At 45.9% G+C, this 21,666-nt stretch overlaps 1 protein-coding gene across 2 annotated transcripts in view; it reads right to left on the bottom strand.

Annotated features, from left to right (window-relative positions):
* STAC3 (SH3 and cysteine rich domain 3) overlaps positions 1 to 21,666 on the bottom strand; it is a 187,136-nt gene that overhangs the window by 152,393 nt on the left and 13,077 nt on the right. Inside the window, exon 2 of one of the 2 annotated variants that reach the window (XM_078688976.1) lies at positions 3,326 to 3,392. The exons of the other annotated variant lie outside the window; for it this stretch is intronic. Within the exon in view, the coding sequence (XP_078545102.1) occupies positions 3,326 to 3,391 (66 nt within the window). The 5' untranslated portion in view covers position 3,392. The remainder of the gene's footprint in view (positions 1 to 3,325; positions 3,393 to 21,666) is intronic. 2 annotated transcript variants of the gene reach the window in all.

A 21,666-nucleotide genomic window follows, 5' to 3' on the forward strand; every position in this document is an offset into this window, starting at 1 on the left:
ACGAAATGCTGGACAACATCCATTTCGTACCCTGCTTTCCCAGACTACCCGAAATTGTGTGTTGTTGCTTGCCTTAAGGCTTATGAGGAAATGTCTGAGGAGTTCCGTCCTCCTGGTGAGCGGCAGTTGCTTATCGCGCTCAAGAAGTCTCATAGAGAGTCTCCTCCCCCACGATCGCCCGTTGAGTCCATTGGGTGATGCAGAAGGCCGGTCTTGATTTGCGGCTTTTTGGTGCCCACTCAGCCAGAGGGGCCATGGCCTCTATAGCGTTTGCCCTTGGAGCTCGTCTGGAAGACATTATGAATGCAACAGACTGGTCTTCCGGCTCCACCTTTAAACGGTTTTATTTTAAGCCGGTGCTAGACATGGCACACCCAGTGGTGAGCAACCTTTAAACGTGCATAATCCTCGCCTCCAGTCCTGACATAGAATGAAACATTTCCTGGCTAACGTTACGGAAAGTTTCAATTCTATTAAGGACTCATAGGCAAGGATTATCCTACCCAGGGTACCTGTTTCAGGTCTCCATCCCACCCTCGTAATGGGGTAAGCAACTGGCTTTGTTCTTGGATGGTTCTCTATATGGCTTGTGCTCATATGCTGTGATCTTGTGCTCATATGCTGTGATCTTCCCTCCCTGACAGGGTTAATCCTTAGCCATTGCTGTCGATCACATTGTGCTTTGCTTCTGCAGGCGACGCCGGCAAACAGGACGCGTGAAGATTTTGGGATTGGCTGGCTTAGAGCGACGAAAGAGGGAGAGTGAAGAGGTACAGAGGACTACATACTCCTAGGAGCCCCGTGATAGGGACATTGGAAGAGGACTATCTATCCATGGACATTCTATTGTTTTTGTGTTGTTATTCCATGGTTCATGGGAATAGTGGTTTGTTTAACTTTGAAACTTTCCGTTACGTTAGCGAAGAAATTTTTCCTTCTTAAATTCTCATGGGTGCTTTACATACTGGAGCAATGTCCATGTAACCTGAGGCAATAGGTAACCGGAACCGTCTTGGAATCCTGTACGGCAGCTAAGGCCTGATGCGCACTGAATAACCCCCTTTCTACCAAAAGGATGCACAAACTCTTGACACAAAAAACAGTCCTGGTCTATAAGAACAGTGATCGTCCTCAACAGGATGGAGCGGAATGTGTATTTGACCAAAACCTTTAATTGGGCGGGCTCAGTGGGCATTATAATCTTAGCGCTACACTTGATCACTTTATCTGAACCATGGAATATAATTTGAGCACTCCTAAATACTTAAGCAACACCATAACATATTTTAGGCATCTCCTGGTATAATGCGGTTGTAGCAGGATAGAACATCTGGTATATAATAGCATCAATTGTCATCATTGAATCTAGATAACTTTGCACCTAAACTGACCAACAATCATAGGAACTGAAGCTTCTACATTTCCACCTTCCAGACCCACATCGCTCGTAAGATTGAATCTGGAAGACAACTAATGCTGATCTGAAAGTAAAGTCCTTCACTACAGAAGCAGACTTAGGAGCTGCTGTACAAGCTCTGGTCCTCTGTAAACCTGATGGCGGCAACGCCTCGCTGACATGATTGCTGGAATCCCACCTCACACATCTGAGAGGCATCACCATGAAGTGGAAAGCTTGATTGTAGGTCTCTAGAAAGTGATCGAGAAATTCCTGTTCCCAAAGAGCTCCACAGGCTCCCATGTCCACCAGCATTGCCTTCCAGATGTGTCACATCCTTCACAACGTACTGTACACAAGGCCGCCAAGATCAGAATATCTAGTAGAACCTACAACTACCGGAGAAGCAGCGTTCGTTTCAAGACCGGAAGCCAAGCCATAGAAGAAAGCCTTCTCCTTCTAAGACTGAGGAATCTGGAACAAGATGGCAGGTCAGATCCATAAGCTCCCTCCTCTTCTTCTACAAGAAAATGAAAGCACAAGGAATCTCATCTCTCTCTTCACCACCCTGCCTCTCCCAAAATGTCTACAACCCTCTTCTCCCATGTAATCCCTCTCTTGATACACCCACATATTTATAAACCCCACCTTTTTATATATCACTCCACACTTCGTTACACAGTTCTTGCTCTATCATGTCCATACATAAAGGTCGGACTCGGATGTCATTCAATTTTGCAGCAAATACTTTTTGATGGGCTGCTGACTGTCAAAGGATCGTGTATGGAATTATATCCTGGCATTGAAAGGGGCTAATGAACCGGTCATATGGTTTTTGTAATGCTCTCTTTAGAGTGGATTTACGAAATATAGACTAAACCTGAACTCCAACGGTTGACTGGGTACCAACTGCATATAATAAAAGGTGTTCATTTTTTAAAGGTATTTACCATTAACAAGACTTATCAGTCGGTCTCAATAAAAATCATTTTTTTTTGTTTTAGGCATGTAAAAGGATGGAAAGAGAAGAGAAAGTAAGAAAAAGCCTTATATATAAGAAAACGCTTTAATTTATTCAAGATATAGTATTTTTATATTTTATATACAAAAGAAGAATTATCCAAAAAACACTAACAAAGCCGGAAAGGTGTGAGAATTACTGCATGTGTTGATATACCGAACCAAAGAGTTTGACAGATTGGTCAAGACATGCTTTGCTCATGTTACAACGAACCATGAGGGAACTATTTCTGGCAAATAAATAATATCCAATGTTGAGATCTCACAGTAATTGTTTTAAAGTCTTTGCATGTTTCTACCATTCAAGAGTGGACCTCTGTAAATACATACATATATATATATATATACTTGTCACACTTAAGCTTTGCATTCACCCTGCGTTCAAAACTCTAAGTGTGCTGGTTTCAGCTCAATGCATTTCCATTGAACACTGCGGAAAGCTATGACGACAAAGGAGGCATAACCGCTTTCTGAAACTACTTTCCCTGTTGAAGAACAGGATAAACCTATAATCCATAAAATAATAAATAATCATTATGAAGTTCAGAATTTAAACAGCTGTACCTGCCAGGCAATCAGGTGTGCATCTGCTTTAGGCAGGTCCTGTTTTAGGATAAGACCTGAGGTGGCACAATGATTTCAATGGTTCTCCCTTTTAACTTCATGACAGCAGAAGTAGGTACAAAATAGCTGCAATCTGTTCTTCCAGAGACAACCACAGATAGGACGAGACGCAACAATGCCCTTCCGGCTTTGGATCGAAGGCGGGGGCTACAGAACGTGACAACTACAGCACCAATCTTTGGCAGCAGGGGGCAGGCAATGACAGCTGTGTTTCTAACCGGTTGACAATAGAGGGCAGACCATGACAAGCATGCTACCAAAGAAGACATCCAACACAGAACTTACAGCATTATCGTTGCTCTCCCCGGACCCTGGAGACGCAGGTGGCTCCAAAACCTCTTTCTCGGTCATGCTGAAACGACGAAAGATTTAGGTCAACCAGGAGCCTGAGCAAACACTCAGTTTGACAGCTTAAAGGGCTTAGCATAATGCACTGGCAGCATCTTCGCCGAACAACTGGATGAACCATGGTGTACAGATTGAGAATTTGCAAATCTAAGTTACATTAGAGACTCAACATAGTTCCAGCTGCAGAACGAACGCAGCGGGCAACAATAAAAGTTAACATAAACCCAATCTTTGCAGGCACTGGTGCCTTAGACAGTAAATTTGTGTGGAGCTTGTGAAGAAAGGATGTCATAGGAATCACCAAAAGGAGCCAAGAACATGGAAAATAAGTTAAATCCATGATTGCAATTGAAAAATACAAAAATAGAACTGGTTTCAGGAGTCTGCCTGCACTTAATGGTGGTAGCGGCACAACAACTGTTTGACTCGGCCTAACTACCAGCCAAATAGCTGAGGAGGACACGATTATTGGCACAATACCTAGGAAAGTGGGAGATATTTTCCAGCATAATTGCCCCCCGATTGTGGCAGTATCATTATTAGCAATAAAACAGTGTGAAAATGCAATTTTATAGGTATAATAGGACCATTGCTGGTGTAGGTAACTACCCATAAAGGAAATAAATGTATATTAACACTTTGCTCTTGGGGGCTTCAGTGCACGCACAGCTAAGCTTGTTTTGGGCTGCTTGGACGTTACGTAACCATACGTATCTTCCCTGTCTGAATATTTGTAGCCACTTTGCTATGTTAAACACAAAAACCAGTCCCCATGAGGTGAATATATTTGGTTGGCATGTGCCAACTTGCAGGGCAGGTCGCCGTATGCTAATATAGGTGGCGATGGTCAGGAACTCAGGGACATGATTTTAAGGGAATTGTACATCATAAAGTAGCAATAATCGGTGTAGATGTATATGTTTAATGCACTTATACTCATGTAACTCTACTTAGGAAGCACACTTTAAGGCTAAAGCCATCCTTAGGCACAGGTAACTATGTATATGTCAGGTTACTGGGGAGAATTGAGAAGTAGGGGCCATAGCAAACAGTTGTGGTAGGGATATTTAGTAAAACAATTTAAGCAGAGAACATGCTCGATCGCGAGTCTCCTCTTTACAAATAACGTCTGTGAACGGATTTGGTTTTTCACCCTTACAATGGCAGGCTCCATTAATCAGTAGCTGTAACATGGGTTCTACAAGGAGGTTTACATTTGCACACTGTGACGCCTTTGAGGCGTTAAAGCCGCCAATCCCTAAGGAGACAGGGACATTTCGCGATAGGCACCTCTGAATGATGCACCAAGTGGCCTCCAATAGGAAGTCATTTTCCTATCAGGCCTCTTTTTCCTAGTTACAAGATCTGCCATTTTGTGCCAATTGCACTTTTTTACGCCATTTTGGACAATGGAAGTACAAAACCACAAGCACTGTAAGTAGATTCTTTTTTTTATTTTTTATTATTATTTTCGATCTAAAGAAAATGTGTTATTGTTCTTTTGATACAACACGAGGGGTTCTTCCCTAATCAGAATTTCACCCAGATTTCTAAACCTTTGGTTGGGGTTTGTCTTGGGTTAAAACGAAGACAGATGAGAAGCAGCAGGCTGTGGAGTTACTTTTCACCAACGTGTGTTTTTAGCAACTGCCTGAGGTAGAGCTGTCCGGGAAGGGAGTGGTCAGAATTGAGAAAAGTACGAGAAGAGCAAAGGTCAGGTTGTGTTTTTTTTTTTTGTATTTTGCGCTGCTGTCATATCATTTGCTTTCCTTTGTGACTTTATAGTCAAGTGCAATGAGGATGCTTGAAACAAACAAATAAAAACAATATTGACAACTCGTCTGAATGCAAGATTACTAAAACCATACCAGTGTGAGGGGTGCTATTACTGGTACAAGAGCTGTCTGATGGGGACATGACCATGACCTTTGGCAACATATCTGTCTGATGAGACATAAGTGACAGAAAAAGTATCAAGTAGATTGTTAATGGGTCAAGAGCAGTCTGGATTTTCTGACAAAACTATCTGACAGGGACATGATTACACACACACAAATTGCCTTCAATTGTCACTTTCCTCTTGCATTTTCCACCTTATTATAATCTGAGCGAGTTCTCTAGTTACTAAGGAAAAAATCATTTTCTCGACCCTGTGAATATCCAACCTAGCTCAGGTCTTACACATCCATGTAAAATACTGGAAAATGCACTCAATTCACATGTTTCCTCATTCATTCACACACCCACACATAAAACCGCACACCCACACATAAAACCACACACACACAACCACACACACACAACACCACACACAACAATAGCCACACACAACCATAACCACACAAAACGACACACAACCACAGCCACAACCACCGACAATCACACACCCAACCACACAACCAAACACACATCCACACCCCACAAAATTACACACACAACCACACCCACAAGCACACAACCACACCCACAAGCACACCACACACACAAGCACACAACCACACACACACAAGCACACAACCACACACACACAAGCACACAACCACACACAAGCACACAACCACACACACAACCACCCACACAACCGCACACAACCACACACACACCAAACACCTACGCATACAACCACACACAAAACCACAACCACACACAAAACCGCAACCACACACACACACACAACCACATACACACAACCACACACACAAACACACACACACACAGCACAACCAACACACCTACACATACAACCACACACAAAACCACAACCACACACACAACCACATACACACAACCACATACACACAACCGCATACACACAACCACATACACACAACCACATACACACAACCACACACTCCCAAACACACAATCACAAATGCAAAACCACACACAACCACACACACAACCATAGCCACACCCACATCCACACACAACCATAGCCACACCCACATCCACACACAACCATAGCCAAACCCACAACCACACAAAACCACACACACAACCACACACCCACATCCACACAACAACACAATAGCCACACCCACAACCACACAAAACCACACACACGACCACACAAACCCACAACCACACAAAATCACACACAACCACACACACAGCCACACCCACACAACCACACATCCACAACCACACCCACAACCACACCCAAAACCACACACACAACCACACAAAATCACACACAACCACACACAGCCACACACACAGCCACAACCAAACATAAAACCACACACCCACACATAAAACCACACACACACAACCACACACACAACACCAAACACACAACCATAGCCACACACACACAACCAAAACCACACAAAATGACCCACAGCCACACACACAACCACACACCCAACCCCACAACCACACCCACAAGCACACAAAATTACAAACAACCACACCCACACCCCCACAAAATTACACACACAACCACACCCACAACCACACATCCACAAGCACACCACACCCACAAGCACACAACCACACACACAAGCACACAACCACACACACATCACACACACACCACAGAAAAAACACAACCACACACAAAACCACAACCACACACACACAACCTCACACACACCCACACACACACAATCACACAAACACAAAACCACACACAACCACACACACAACCATAGTCACACCCACAAACACAACCACAACCACACAAAACCACACACACAACTACACACACACAACCAACCACACATCCACACCCAAACCCAACCACACACACACACACAAACCACGCCCACACACACAACCAACACCACACACCCACCACACACGACCACACCAACAACCACACACACCAAACCACACACACAACCAACCACAACCACACACACAACCCCTCCACACACACAACCACACACACAACCACACAACCACACACACACACCACACACAACCACACCCACAACCACACCCCAACCACACACAGCCACACCCCAACTACACACACACACACAACCACAACCCCACACACACACCACAACCCCACACACACACCCAACCACACCCACACACACACACCCAACCACAACCACACACACAACCACACACCCAACCATAAACACAACCACACACACAATCACACACACACCCAAACACACACAACCACACAAACACAAAACCACACACAACCATAGCCACACCCACAAACACAACCACACACACAACTAGACACACAACTACACACACACAACCACACACACCCACATCCACAACCACACCCAACCACACACACACACACAAACAACCACACCCACACAACCACACCCAATCAACCACACCCAATCAACCACAACCACACACACAACCACCCACCCACCACACACAACCACACCAACAACCAGACACACCAACAACCAGACACACCCAACCACACACCCAACCACACACACCCAACCACACACACACCCACACCCAACCACACACAGCCACATCCCCACCACACACAACCAACCACACACACAACCACACAAACAACCACACCCCAACAACCACACACGCTCACACACCACACACACAACCACACCCAACCACACACAACCAACCACACAACCACACCCCAACAACCACACAAACAACCTTCCACCCACACACAACCACACCCACAACCATACACACACAACCACACCCACCACACCCACACACCCACAAACAACCACACCTACACACACACAACCACAACCACAACCGCACACACTACAACCCCACACACAACCACACACACACACACACACACACACACCCAACCACACCCACGCACCCAACCACACCCACGCACCCAACCACACACACACCCAACCACACACAACCAACCACACACAACCAACCACACACCCACAACCAGACACAACCACACACACAACCACACACACACAACCACACACACAACCACACGCACGCACACAACCACAACCATGCACACACACACACACACACACACACACACACCGCCCCCGGCTACTCATTGCCTATCAGCCTCCTCTCAGCCAGGTAGCGCGATTCTGATCAGTTTCACTTTCACGGCCGCCGTGAAAGAGTTAGTGTTTCTAGTTATATTCAGCATTCACTCTTGTTTCCTAGTGCTTGACAATCCAATCTCTAAAATATTTAAGCAGCCTGCATGTCTCCTGTCAACCATACCACTCCATGCATTTTCTCCGATCCACATAAATATTAGTGGTACAGACAAAGGTAACCAGGTTTATTATCCTTCCTTCAAGCAATAACCAGAATACTAAACTGCATTTGTGCCCCACTTAGTTATAAACAGCAAGCAGTTATTCTAATCGGTTTGTTTCACAGAGGTTGTGTCTTAGGAGAAGGGCAGTGGCACTCGCATGGCACTATACGCTAGTGTGTCCAAAAGAGTTATTTTTAAAAAAAATCGTTTTATGAAAAATTGACTCCCTTAAAAATTCAGATTCCACCAGAATCTGAGTCCTCCACAACACCCGTTTTTTTTGGCTGTCAGCTGTGAAAAGGAGACCAATATTGACCCCATTTTTATTACTCTGTATCCTAGGTTCTATTCTGGGGTGCTTTTTTAACTTGTCTCTAGTTCATTGCGAATTTTACCGTTACTAATTCAAATTGTGTTAGCTTTGGCTTATTTGTAATGAAAACTTTATCTCAATAAGTTGCTGTAACAAGCTGCAAGTCCGCTACGGAAGCCCATTCATTTGCTAATTATTTTTAACATAAGGTTGCAAGACCATAAAGTGGAGTTTTCAGGATTTTAAATAGTTTCTTGTTTGAAGATGCTACTCTCTCCTGCGCACCCCACTCCTGTACTAAGGTTACGAGTGACCTGGCACCCACCTTTCAGACACTGGCGTAACGAAAAGTGAGGGGGCCACCCTGCACGGTACTTAGGGGGGCCCCCTCCGGGCTCAATCAGGAGCTCTCCCGGTCAGAGTTCAGTGCCGAGGGGGCCCCTTGGAGCTAGGGGCCCCCCGCACCACGTGGGCTGCGGGGGCCTGTGTTACGCCCCTGCTTTCAGAGGTTATTGCATCCATCCAAGTCTGACCTGGCACTGGTGCGTCCGAGCCTGGCACACATCGGGTGATGATGTCCTCAGCTCCGTCAAGACCCCAGTCGAATACTGTTTGCAGTCTGTCGCTAACCCCTCACCTCCCTGGCACTCACCCTTCACCCCTCAGGCCTGGCAGTCACTCCTCACAACTGGCACTCACCCTTCTCCCTCTCTGGCACTCAGCATTGACTGCCTGTGACACTCAACTGTCACCTCCGTGACACTCACGCTCGAACCTCCTGGTACTCATACTTCCCCTCCCAGGGACATATCCTTCACCTCCCTGATACTCACCCATGTCCCTCCTGGCATTCACTACTCGCCCCCTCCCTTGGCACCCATCCTTCCCCTCCATGGCACTAGCCCTTCATCCCCTGGCCTGGCAGCTACCCTTCACCCCTTGCACTCACCCTTCCCTTCCCTGGCACTCACCCTTGACCCTCCTGACTCATAAGTCTCACCTCCATGGCACTCAACCTTTATCTCCCTGGCACTCACCTTTCATCCCCCTGACCTGGCACTCAACCTTCACCTCCGTGGCACCAGCCTTTCACCCCCCTGGCCTGGCAGCTACCCCTCACCCCTGGCACTCATACTTCCCCTTCTCGGAACTCACTCTTCCCCTCCCTGGCACTCACCCTTGACCCTCCTGACTCTTACGCATCATCTCCCTGGCACTCACTCCTCACCTGTCTGGCACTCACCCTTCACCCCCATGGCCTTACAGTCACCCTTGTCCCTCCTGGCTTTCACTCCTCACCTCTCTGCCACTCACCCTTGTCCCTCCTGGCACTAGCCCGGTTTCTCCCAAGAACAAAAAATAACAAGCATTGGCATAGCCAATAGGTCTCGCCTTTGCGACCTTATAAGTGTTTAGCCACGCAACAGTTAATGTTGTTGCACCAAGGATATTGTGCTGCATAACTAAATACTTAGAAGGGCCCAAAAGCAAGACCTATTGGCTATGCCAATGCTTGTTGTTTTTGCCCCCCTCCTCGTACTAATCTAGTGTGGGTGCGAAGGCCTTGACCTGATCCTGGAAAAGTTATGTGACCAGGAGGCAATTGAATAGCAGTGGACTACCGTACCGGTCATGGGTTTAGCATGTACAGTATTAGAGGCAGAGTCCTGTGTTTTGTGAATCAGTAGCTGGGGCAATCCTTTTTATCTGTATCACAAGAGCAAGGCCTGACTGGGCATCGGGCGTTCCCCCGAGATGCTGAAAGGGTGGGGTCCGGTTTTGTTATTGGGGGCTGGTTTTGTAGCAGTGCAGCAGTTTTGAAAACACTGTAAAGGTCTTGTATATCCAGCAGTTTTGGGGCAACAAGTGGTAAGATAACTTTGGGGGTTAATGTGCCTTTTGGAATGAGATGGACAGTTTTGTCTAGTGGTAGTTTTGTCTCAACTAAGGTAGCGCAGAGGGTTAATATGCCTGCTGCAAAGAACGTGCAGCATACATATCAAAACAACAGTATTTTAAGTGGATAGCTCAGTGGGTTACCTCTTTTGTCACAGAGATTATTTTGTTACTGTGCAGCCCATAAATTACAATCTTAATCTGACACAATGAGCTATGAACTGCCATCAAAGATCTGCATGCAAACTGCTGTATGTGAGCTGGTCTAACACAATTTTCCAGGGTAGCTTTGGGTTCCCAGTCCGGCCCTGTACAGGAGGAGGCCTACTGTCTGTTTGCATGAAATGTCGCTTCTACACACGAACCCAGATCACAGCGCTAACATCCCAATTGTATGTAATGTGTGTGTATGGCACGTGTGTTGTCATGCATTGTGTGCATGAGTGAACTAGAGTAATGGAGGCCAGCAGGTTTCATTTTGCAAACCCCCTGGCCTCTTCCTGTGGACAAAATGGAGATGCTGTGGTTTTCCCAGGCAGTGGATGTGTATTGCTGACATTCCTGAAACTGGAGGGGAGATACCCAGACACTGAAGTTCAGAAAGAGACTGTCCTTTAGTTCAGAGGGGTTGTTAATAAACATTCCTGATCATTGCCTTTTGGTAGATGGTGGGAGAAGGGTGAGACCAGTCTTTGTTAAGGGTGAACATTTCTGGTAGAAGCAGCCAGCCTTTTGTCTTTTTCGCTAATCACAGTCCGTGTGGCAGCTGTTCATACCTCTTTGTGCCTGTCTTGTAGGGATTACTGACTGAAGACTACCCTGTTGTAAGGAGCATGACTCTACACAAACGCTATGTCTAGAGATCAACCTGGTAGGGCAGACGACAGAAAAAACACCCAAACCTTTTCCAAAAGTGCACAGAACAGACACCCCTTCTTTGCTTTGACTGTATAAAAGTGGGACCAACTTGTTGGTCCACTTCAAAGTTTTCTACAACCAAGGAAGGGAGTGTTTGGCAGAGTACTCAAAGAACTGCTGTGCAACCAGAGCTGGTGTCTGCCTGAGAGCTAGTTGCTTAGAAGTGAGGGGACATCACCTAGACTATGGGCTTGCTGGAAGAAGTTGAATCTTGTGACCTGAAGCATCCTGAAGTCAACCTGCTGCTAAGAGAGGACAGGAGCCTGCCAATCCTGCAGAGATGTGACTAATCTGAAGCAACAGAGAAGCTTGATCCCCAGAAATGGTTGGGTCCTCCAGCTGAAAGAAGACTGTGGAGAGCAATCTGCATCCTGCTACGCATGTAAGTTGCAGACTCACTCAGAGGACATTTCCTAGCAAATCATAGAAACAGCATGCACAAGACAGCCGCGCATGCGCAGATCTCACGCTAGTCCCCAGCGCATGCGCTGAAGCCCAATCATGACAATGCAAACAGCGCGCACGCATCCCTCCCTCTCTTTCCGCCAAATGCAGGTGAAACCAATTAACTAAACTACAAATAGAGACCGGGCGGCCCTCCTCTCTCATAACGGGCGCCGCGGAAGGACGAATAGGTCCAAGGAGGAACCAGACTGCAACACTCGTGAGTAAAATAGAACCGCTACAGCCACGAATGGGGTAAGCCACTACTTTTTCTCCCTGCAGGTTGGACAAATTGTGACCAAGTTACTATTCTTACAGGGTCTCTTTCTCTGCCAGGCGACCCATGAAGCTGTTTACAAGACAAAACTGAGTGAGGACTTAGCACTATACTTACCTGTACCTCACCTTGTAAATACGCTCTCTAGCCTACCACCACCACTATCGGTTTTTTAAAACCTTCACCAGCTTCATGCCCATGGCATGAACCCACAGTAGCCGATTATAGGTCGCACACCACCTTATAAGCTGGCACATGATGTGGTATATCCAATACCATTCTAATATGACTCTACCATGTACGTCTTGTCTCTGTCCTATGTGTTATATGTAGTCAAGCTTGAGGGAATCCCCCTCTAACAGTTATAGCGCCTTAGTGTGCGCTTCACTTAGCCTAAAGATAACACAACCACCATAATTTAAATTTTAATCTGCACGTTTTGCACATATTAAAACGGTCCTGAGGAAAGACAGTATAAAATCTATAAGGCACTGGCTGAAACATGTAGACCACACTAGACGCTGGAGGTCATAATTAGCACTCCAATTAACGTCTACTTGCCTTTTATCCGCTAACAGAGGCCCAGTTCATTAAAATATTTTACCCTCTGGTACTGGGACCAGCTGTATAGCTTTTTAAACTTCACCCTTCTCACTCAACTCACTGCACACTCAGCAACATACCAGCTCCGCAGTCACCTGGCGTTGAAGCACACCCGGGGCACATTCGGTGCCACTGCGGTGGGCCCGATGATGAAGCATGCCACCGACTAGGTCGGTGGGTGAGGGCTTTCTAAGGAAAACAATGTTTCTCCTTATTTGACGTACTGCTCTGAGTCTCCTACTTCTCTTAAACCTTAGCTAGTCCTTATTGATACATACATATAACCCAGGGGATACGGTCTAGCCTATCTAGTCCTCTCTCTCTCATTGATTAAAGCAATACTAGGCAGCGCGCAGCTGCGAGAGTTCTACCCACGCCCAAACGTGGCCGAAAATATTGGCCTCACCTTCACTGCTGAGGATGTCAGCGAAATCCTATCTGACCCCTCCCTCCTGGCAGATTTCAACATCTCCGCCACCGTAGCCCAATCAACAGACTGGGACTCACTAACGGAGAAGAAGAGGAACAGGATCCGGACTGTTCGGCACGGTGTAATACTGGCACAATATTTACGCACCAACACAGCCCCAACTGGTCTCCTGGTCACGAATGCCCCAAGAATTTTCCTGGACGATGCCGCATTCCGCAAAGACTGGGCCCAGATCGCCTGGCATTGCACCAGGGACTGGTTAATCCTCCTCATAAAGACAGCGAAACGCCTATCAGATGCCATCATGATAGAGATCCAAGCAACAGAGACACCCTTTAAGACCACCCTGACGGGCTTTAAGAAAAAGCTTGATGACCAAAATCGCGAAATAGCCGAATACAAAGATTACCTATCCCAGGCCAAAATAAAAAAGTTTGAGAAAGACCTAAAAAGATTTAGCTACTCCAAGACTTACCCTTACGCGGACGATGACTACACTGCCCCCAAAAAATCCTCCGAGAGCTCTGACAATAGCTCCATGTCAAGCAACTCCAGCTCGGGATCAAACAAATCCAGAGGCAGAGGAGGACGAGGACAACATTAGCAACAACCATGGCAAGGTCCCCCCCAAAACCATAATTTTGGTCCACTGCCACCCCATTTTGGCCACTTACCACCTCCATACTTTGGCTACCCCCAAATGTACCCTCCAAGAAATATGCCCTTTTATCAAGGAAACCAGAACCAACGATATCCTTTTTTATCCCAGGAGAGGACGGGGAAGGAGACGGAACCCGGGGCACGTACAATGGGCACCGGAAGAGGAACCAGTGAGCTCCAACACCAGGAACAAAACAAGGGAACAGCCGGGAACAAGCAAGTAAGACCCCCATGCCCGCTTGTATTCAACTTGTCCGACACACAACTAACCACTGAGGAAACAGAAGTGCTCAACAAAGGCCTCTCGTTCGTCCCCACCACCAGACTGGACACTTTCAAACTACATGTAGAACTTGCCGAGTTCTTCAGGAAACTGAAATTAAAAGCCTTTTTTGAGAAGAAAGACAACATCAACAATGACAGTGAGGATACTTCGAACGAAACAGGCCTCAGGCTCAAATCCACTTTCACACCTCCACCGGGAAGTGTTCCGGTTGAAATCCTAACATTTGAACAGGCAGTATACACAGAAGTAGAACAACTACAACACAAGGAGACATTCAACAACCTATCTAACAAAGATAGGACAGCCATTCAACGTCTACAAAACGACCCATCCCTCATCATCAAACCCGCGGACAAAGGGGGTGGCATAGTTCTCATGAACAAAACGGATTATGACCAAGAGTGCAAAAGACTCTTAAGTGACACTAGGAACTACAAACGCCTCAACAAGGATCCCACTGAGGAACTACAAAACACCATCAATCTCCTGGTTAAAAATAACAGGGACATGGAAAAGATCTCCAAACAAGAGGCGGAATGTCTATGCTCTAAGAATGCGAAGACCCCGTACTTCTACACAGTCCCAAAAATACACAAGGGTATCACCTGTGTACCCATCGTGTCTGGAATTAAGTCACTATTAGAACCCCTTTCACGCTTCTGTGACTTCTTTCTCAACCCTCTGGTTCAAAAAACACCTTCCTATATCAAGGACACCAAACATCTCCTGAGGGTAATCAAAGACATTAACTTCAACCCAGCTTCTGAACTATTAGTAGGACTAGACATGGAGAGTCTTTACACCAGCTTACCACAGGACGCGACACTGAAGGTACTACACGATGTCCTCATGGAAAGCCCATGGGAATATAACACCCCCCGCAGCTTCATATTGGACTGCGCTACCCTGGCACTCAAGGAGAACTACTTCGAATACGAAGGAACCTACTATCTGCAGACCAATGGTACATCCATGGGCAGCGTTTTTGCCCCCAGCGTGGCAGGCCTGTATGTGGCCCACTTCGAACCCACCTACATACAACAACCCACCAACCCATACTCCACCAACATAAAAATGTGGCGTCGATATATCGACTACATTCTCCTCATATGGGAAGGAAATCGAGAACAGCTGGACAACTTCATGCTCTGGATCAACCACCAAGACTCCTACCTACGATTTACAAGCACAAGCAGTTCTACCGAACAAGCTTTCCTCGACCTGAATATCAAACCAGACAACGGAAGTCTCACTACCACCACTTTCTACAAGCCCACAGCAAGGAACTCCCTGCTAAGATTTGACAGTTTTCACCCCCGACACCTGAGGGAAAACCTGCCTTATGGGCAATTCTTACGTATAAGACGTAACTGCAGCAATATTCAGGATTACAAACTACAATCGAACGACCTGATCCACAAACTCGAGGACCGTGGCTACCCATCGAGAATAATAAAAAACACTTGTAAAAGAGCAAGGAACCAAAACAGAGAGGCACTCCTGGAAACCTTTGAAAGACCGCAAGAAGAACCAACCCTCACCTGTGTGACCACTTACAACACGGCGTCAAACCAGGTAGCGAATATCATACAAAGAAATTGGAAAATCATAAACTCTGGAACAAGAAAATGGGAAAACCACGTTTTGCCTACAAAAGAGCAACCAACCTCAAAGACCAACTAGTAAACACCAGGCCCCGACCAACCCCATGCAGAACTGACAATACCATTCTTAACGCATGGGGCCTACCGAAGATCACCGGCCACCAACCCTGCAACAATTGCAGCGTGTGCCACCTGACATCACCCTCAAAAACACTAAACCTAGAACCAGGCAAGACTTGGACACAACAACAGTTCACGAACTGCAACTCTGCTAACTTGGTGTACCTAATAGCCTGCCGATGTGGTCTAAGATACATTGGCATGACCACCCGGAAAGTCCAGAAAAGAATGACAGAGCACAGGAGTACCATAAGGTGTGGTAAAAACATTAGTAAACTCACAGACCACTTCCTAACCCAAAACCACACCCCCAATGACTTCTCCTGGACTGTCATAGAACAATTCGACACCAATGTCAATGAAAAATTCCTCCTACAGAAGGAACAGCGCTGAATATATCGCTTATCTACGCATACCCAAGGCCTTAACGATGCCATACCATGGAATTCCCTGACTGTGTAGTCTCTCTGTTGAAATATCGCTAAAATACCTGTGCCAGCACATACCTGCATGAGTGCCCATTTCCTTTTTCCGCCCTCCCTAGTGTACCCCTGGCGGGTGCCCTGAACTGCATGTCCCCCTCGCACTTTTTCAGTGCGTTGATAAGCAGCCATCACTTACCTACGGGTTTGGCCATGCCCCTGCTGGGACTATCACCCATCATGGTAATATCCACTTTTATTTTTAAGTCTTAGTCATGAAATACAATGACTCGAAGTCATAAACTTCACCAACCTTGAACGTGGCAAGCAACATGCTTAACCACAAGAGCTGAAAACACGAACCGCCCATAACCTGCCCACAGTCTACTTCATTTCGTGCAATACGCATGCGCAAGACAGCCGCGCATGCGCAGATCTCACGCTAGTCCCCAGCGCATGCGCTGAAGCCCAATCATGACAATGCAAACAGCGCGCACGCATCCCTCCCTCTCTTTCCGCCAAATGCAGGTGAAACCAATTAACTAAACTACAAATAGAGACCGGGCGGCCCTCCTCTCTCATAACGGGCGCCGCGGAAGGACGAATAGGTCCAAGGAGGAACCAGACTGCAACACTCGTGAGTAAAATAGAACCGCTACAGCCACGAATGGGGTAAGCCACTACTTTTTCTCCCTACAGGTTGGACAAATTGTGACCAAGTTACTATTCTTACAGGGTCTCTTTCTCTGCCAGGCGACCCATGAAGCTTTTTACAAGCAAAAACTGAGTGAGGACTTAGCACTATACTTACCTGTACCTCACCTTGTAAATACGCTCTCTAGCCCACCACCACCACTATCGGTTTTTTAAAACCTTCACCAGCTTCATGCCCATGGCATGAACCCACAGTAGCCGATTATAGGTCGCACACCACCTTATAAGCCGGCACATGATGTGGTATATCCAATACCATTCTAATATGACTCTACCATGTACGTCTTGTCTCTGTCCTATGTGTTATATGTAGTCAAGCTTGAGGGAATCCCCCTCTAACAGTTATAGCGCCTTAGTGTGCGCTTCACTTAGCCTAAAGATAACACAACCACCATAATTTAAATTTTAATCTGCACGTTTTGCACATATTAAAACGGTCCTGAGGAAAGCCAGTATAAAATCTATAAGGCACTGGCTGAAACATGTAGACCACACTAGATGCTGGAGGTCATAATTAGCACTCCAATTAACGTCTACTTGCCTTTTATCCGCTAACAGAGGCCCAGTTCATTAAAATATTTTACCCTCGGGTACTGGAACCAGCTGTATAGCTTTTTAAACGTCACCCTTCTCACTCAACTCACTGCACACTCCGCAACATACCAGCTCCGCAGTCACCTGGCGTTGAAGCACACCCGGGGCACATTCGGTGCCACTGCGGTGGGCCCGATGATGAAGCATGCCACCGACTAGGTCGGTGGGTGAGGGCTTTATAAGGAAAACAATGTTTCTCCTTATTTGACGTACTGCTCTGAGTCTCCTACTTCTCTTAAACCTTAGCTAGTCCTTATTGATACATACATATAACCCAGGGGATACGGTCTAGCCTATCTAGTCCTCTCTCTCTCATTGATTAAAGCAAATCATAGAAACAACCATCACCACTGCCCCCAAGGCAACTGTGCCCCAGTTGGAATATGCTGCTGACCAGAAGCTTGTCTTGAGGTGGGGTTTGCCATGATTACAAAGTTATGTCAAGACAAGTGCACCTTCGTCAAGATTTTATTGTGCCCACAGCAGAGTGTACCACCATTTTTAAAAGTGGACCAGGTGAACAATGCTGTGGAAGCCGCTTTATAATTTGATACCAAATATCTACTTTAAAGGCACGTAGAAAGTTAACAGGAAGTAATTAAATGTTTCTGAAGCTGCTGAAAGTAAAGATGCTTTTGTAACCACATTCAGACAGTACATGATGCTAGCTTAGCCACAGGCGCACGGGTACATCACATGTGGAAGTGGCACAGTCTATGTGCACTTCACAACAACAGATGGTGCAAATCACTTCTGTAGAAATTACCATTACTGGTACTTTGCATTAGCTTGGGCAGTCCCAAAATGTCACGAACAGAGTTCAAGTGGGTAGCAAGAAGTCAAAGCACCTCAGACCATGCAGGTATCACGCAGTGTTGGCCTCTTCTGATTGACCAAGTATTCTATACATGTGTAACTTGGTGAGGCTACTGATGGGCAGGTGCTGCCCCCTTTGCTTAATTTCCTAAGCAGTGTTATAATCCTGTACTTTTACTGAACATATTTGCATAAATAGTGACTATATTGTTTTTCACCAATATAAAGCTTTAGAAGACTCCTCCTTGTTAGACATTCAGCCACTTTGCTGTCTGTTCCCCCGCTGCACATACTATTGTATTGTATCTTGTCATGTAATACATTCTATTCATCTGAAGTGCTGACAGAGAGTTGGTATTATTTGTTTATGACTTTGTTTAAGGCTTCTACAATGCCACAGCCTTTCAAATAACTGGGCCTAAGCTGCTGTGCTGCTGCACTTGTGACTCCTATGGCGGTGCTCTAATTCTGCTGTGACCATTGAATTTGGTGGCCCACTGACTCAACTCACTGATGAGCTAAAAGAGGGTAATATGCTTGCTGGAACTACACCTGCCACAGAGGATGTTGGAAGCTGTCTGGACGGTGGATTAACCCTGCAGCCATCTAGTCTCTACCAGAAGCAGGTGTTAAGAAAGACACTGGCTGCAGACCACTGCTGCTGGCTCTGACCTCTGACTCTAAGGCCTGAACTGGGAGAGACAGTAAATTTGAAATTTACCAGAGGCATTGAACAGTGAGATGGAACATCAGGGCAAGTTGCACCTAACTCCTGAGACTTGCCTGGGATATACTTAACCCTGGGGTTGGGAGACATACTTAGATTCATCTAAAGGAGGTAACATGCATGAGAGAGGGGTGAGGTGGGCCAGGCACCATGGTGCGGCTGACTTAGCAACCAGACAAGAATGGTGCATTTTTTTAATTGCTGTCAAGCATTATGTTTTAAGGGTGAAGATTAAAGTACTTTTCTTTTATCAAAGTAAAATACTCAGTTCAACTTTCAGTAATCACGCCGATGGGTGATAGTTGACTTCTGAGCATGAAGCACCCTACACTACCTCCCTAGGGAGCCCATGACAGACCGCCGTTGCTAACACTGACAGTTAAGTGCTGCAGGGGTTGTACTTGGCTAGCTTGCAGAGTCATAGTAAGATGGGCCATGGGACATCAGAGGCAAATGACCTCAACCTCCCTAGCTGAGGACCAGTAGCCTTGTTTGCTCCATGCTCTTTGCCCTCGAACTGATCGACAACTAGACAATCATAGCCAGAACCATAATAGCTGTTAAGTTAGACCCTGTGAACCAGTTGCCAAATCCATTTACATTTAAATAGGTTTGACTTATGTGTATAAATAACACGGATTCCAACTTCGAGGAATTCACCAAAACTAACCTTATAATATAAAACCCTTTTAATTGTGCTATATTACTCCATGAAGGTGTAATAATATGGGGGAGTAAATTCCTAGGAAGGGTTGGGGAGTGGACCTGTCACGGCATAGTTTGCCTTCAAAAATTGTGAATAAGCACAAACATGTGCATTTAGTGCTTTTTTTTTAAGTGCATGACCACATTTTTTAGGTGCCCACTGCTAACGTTGCCAAATACAAGTGTTGCTGAAAACCAAAGTGACCTAGTTTTAATTCCAACTCATGCATCTTTCTTTATTTCACCCTTGCGTGTTATTTTTCGTCCCTGCCTTTTCCCTTTGGCACTGGTTTCTAATCTTTCCCCTCCTTCTGCTCTCTTTTCTTCCTTTCTTTCTCTTACAATGGATCAAAAACTGATGATACCAATTAAGTATTGGTCCCCAAAAATGATTGTCAATGCTCCCCACTTGCAACCACCAGCACAAATGAATCACTGCATTGGTTGTGTATGTTAACATTCTCCTTTTCGTCTGTTATCCACCATGGAACTTACTCCACTCAAAGCAGACGTACACCCAAATCCAGAGTTGGAAGGGGAACAGAATATCCCCAAACTTTATGGCTGTGCATGGGAATTGGTTTCCCCACAGAAATGATCTTATCAACCAGAGAAATAAAGGGCAAAAATCTGCTATTACAAAACGGCGGTGACAGTTCAGCAGATAGAACTGTACATCATGTACAGTTATACCAACAGAAACGCTAACACACACGTAGCCATAGATTCGCAAACGTTTTTCATGAAATGCTGCGACTACCACAGCTTTCCTGGAGAGACCAGGACATGTTGTGTTGCAAATGTGTATCCATGAAATATTATAGATCACATGGAGCAAATGTGTGTCCATCAGTTGGGAATAGGGCCCTCTGCATGTTGACATTTCAAAAGTAGGTAAGCCCCCTACAAAAATTACAGAACACCAAAGCAAGTATGGGGCGCCCCAATGGGTACGTCTCTGCAATTTGGAGATATCTCAACTACATGCCAATGATAGTCAGAAATAAGTTTGTATTGCCAGCGCAAACGTGTCAACGGCAAACATGTGTTCTATAGGATCATGACATCTAAGTGTCTCCAATCGGCTGCCATGTTGTGTGTGCCAAAATCTAACTTAATATTATTTGGAAGGAAGACCTTGTGGTATCCACCACTGCTGCAAGAACACACGTTCATCTGAAATTAAAAACTGAAATGGATTTCCTGATCTCCAGAAGGAAAAATAAGGCTTTGATATTCTAATCACCAAGAACACGCCTTCACTTCTACAGGTTATTGGCATATATTATATATAGTACGATTTAGAATGTATGCATTACTCATAAATTAGGAGAAGATCTGGCTATCTGTAGCTGACAGTAAGATGCTATTGGCTTAGTAGACTATCTCATTAGGACATGCTGGCCGCGCAATAGTTGAGATGGAGGCAGGATTGCTCTAAACACTATCGATTGGGGCGCAAGAGCCACCCGCAGCAGTCAAAACTGCCGTCAAAATGACTGTCCGGTCGGGGAATTATTACCTGGTACAAAAGGGGGTG

The sequence above is a fragment of the Lissotriton helveticus genome, chromosome 1_1 (assembly GCF_964261635.1).
Source record: "Lissotriton helveticus chromosome 1_1, aLisHel1.1, whole genome shotgun sequence".
NCBI classification, from domain to species: Eukaryota; Metazoa; Chordata; class Amphibia; order Caudata; family Salamandridae; genus Lissotriton; species Lissotriton helveticus.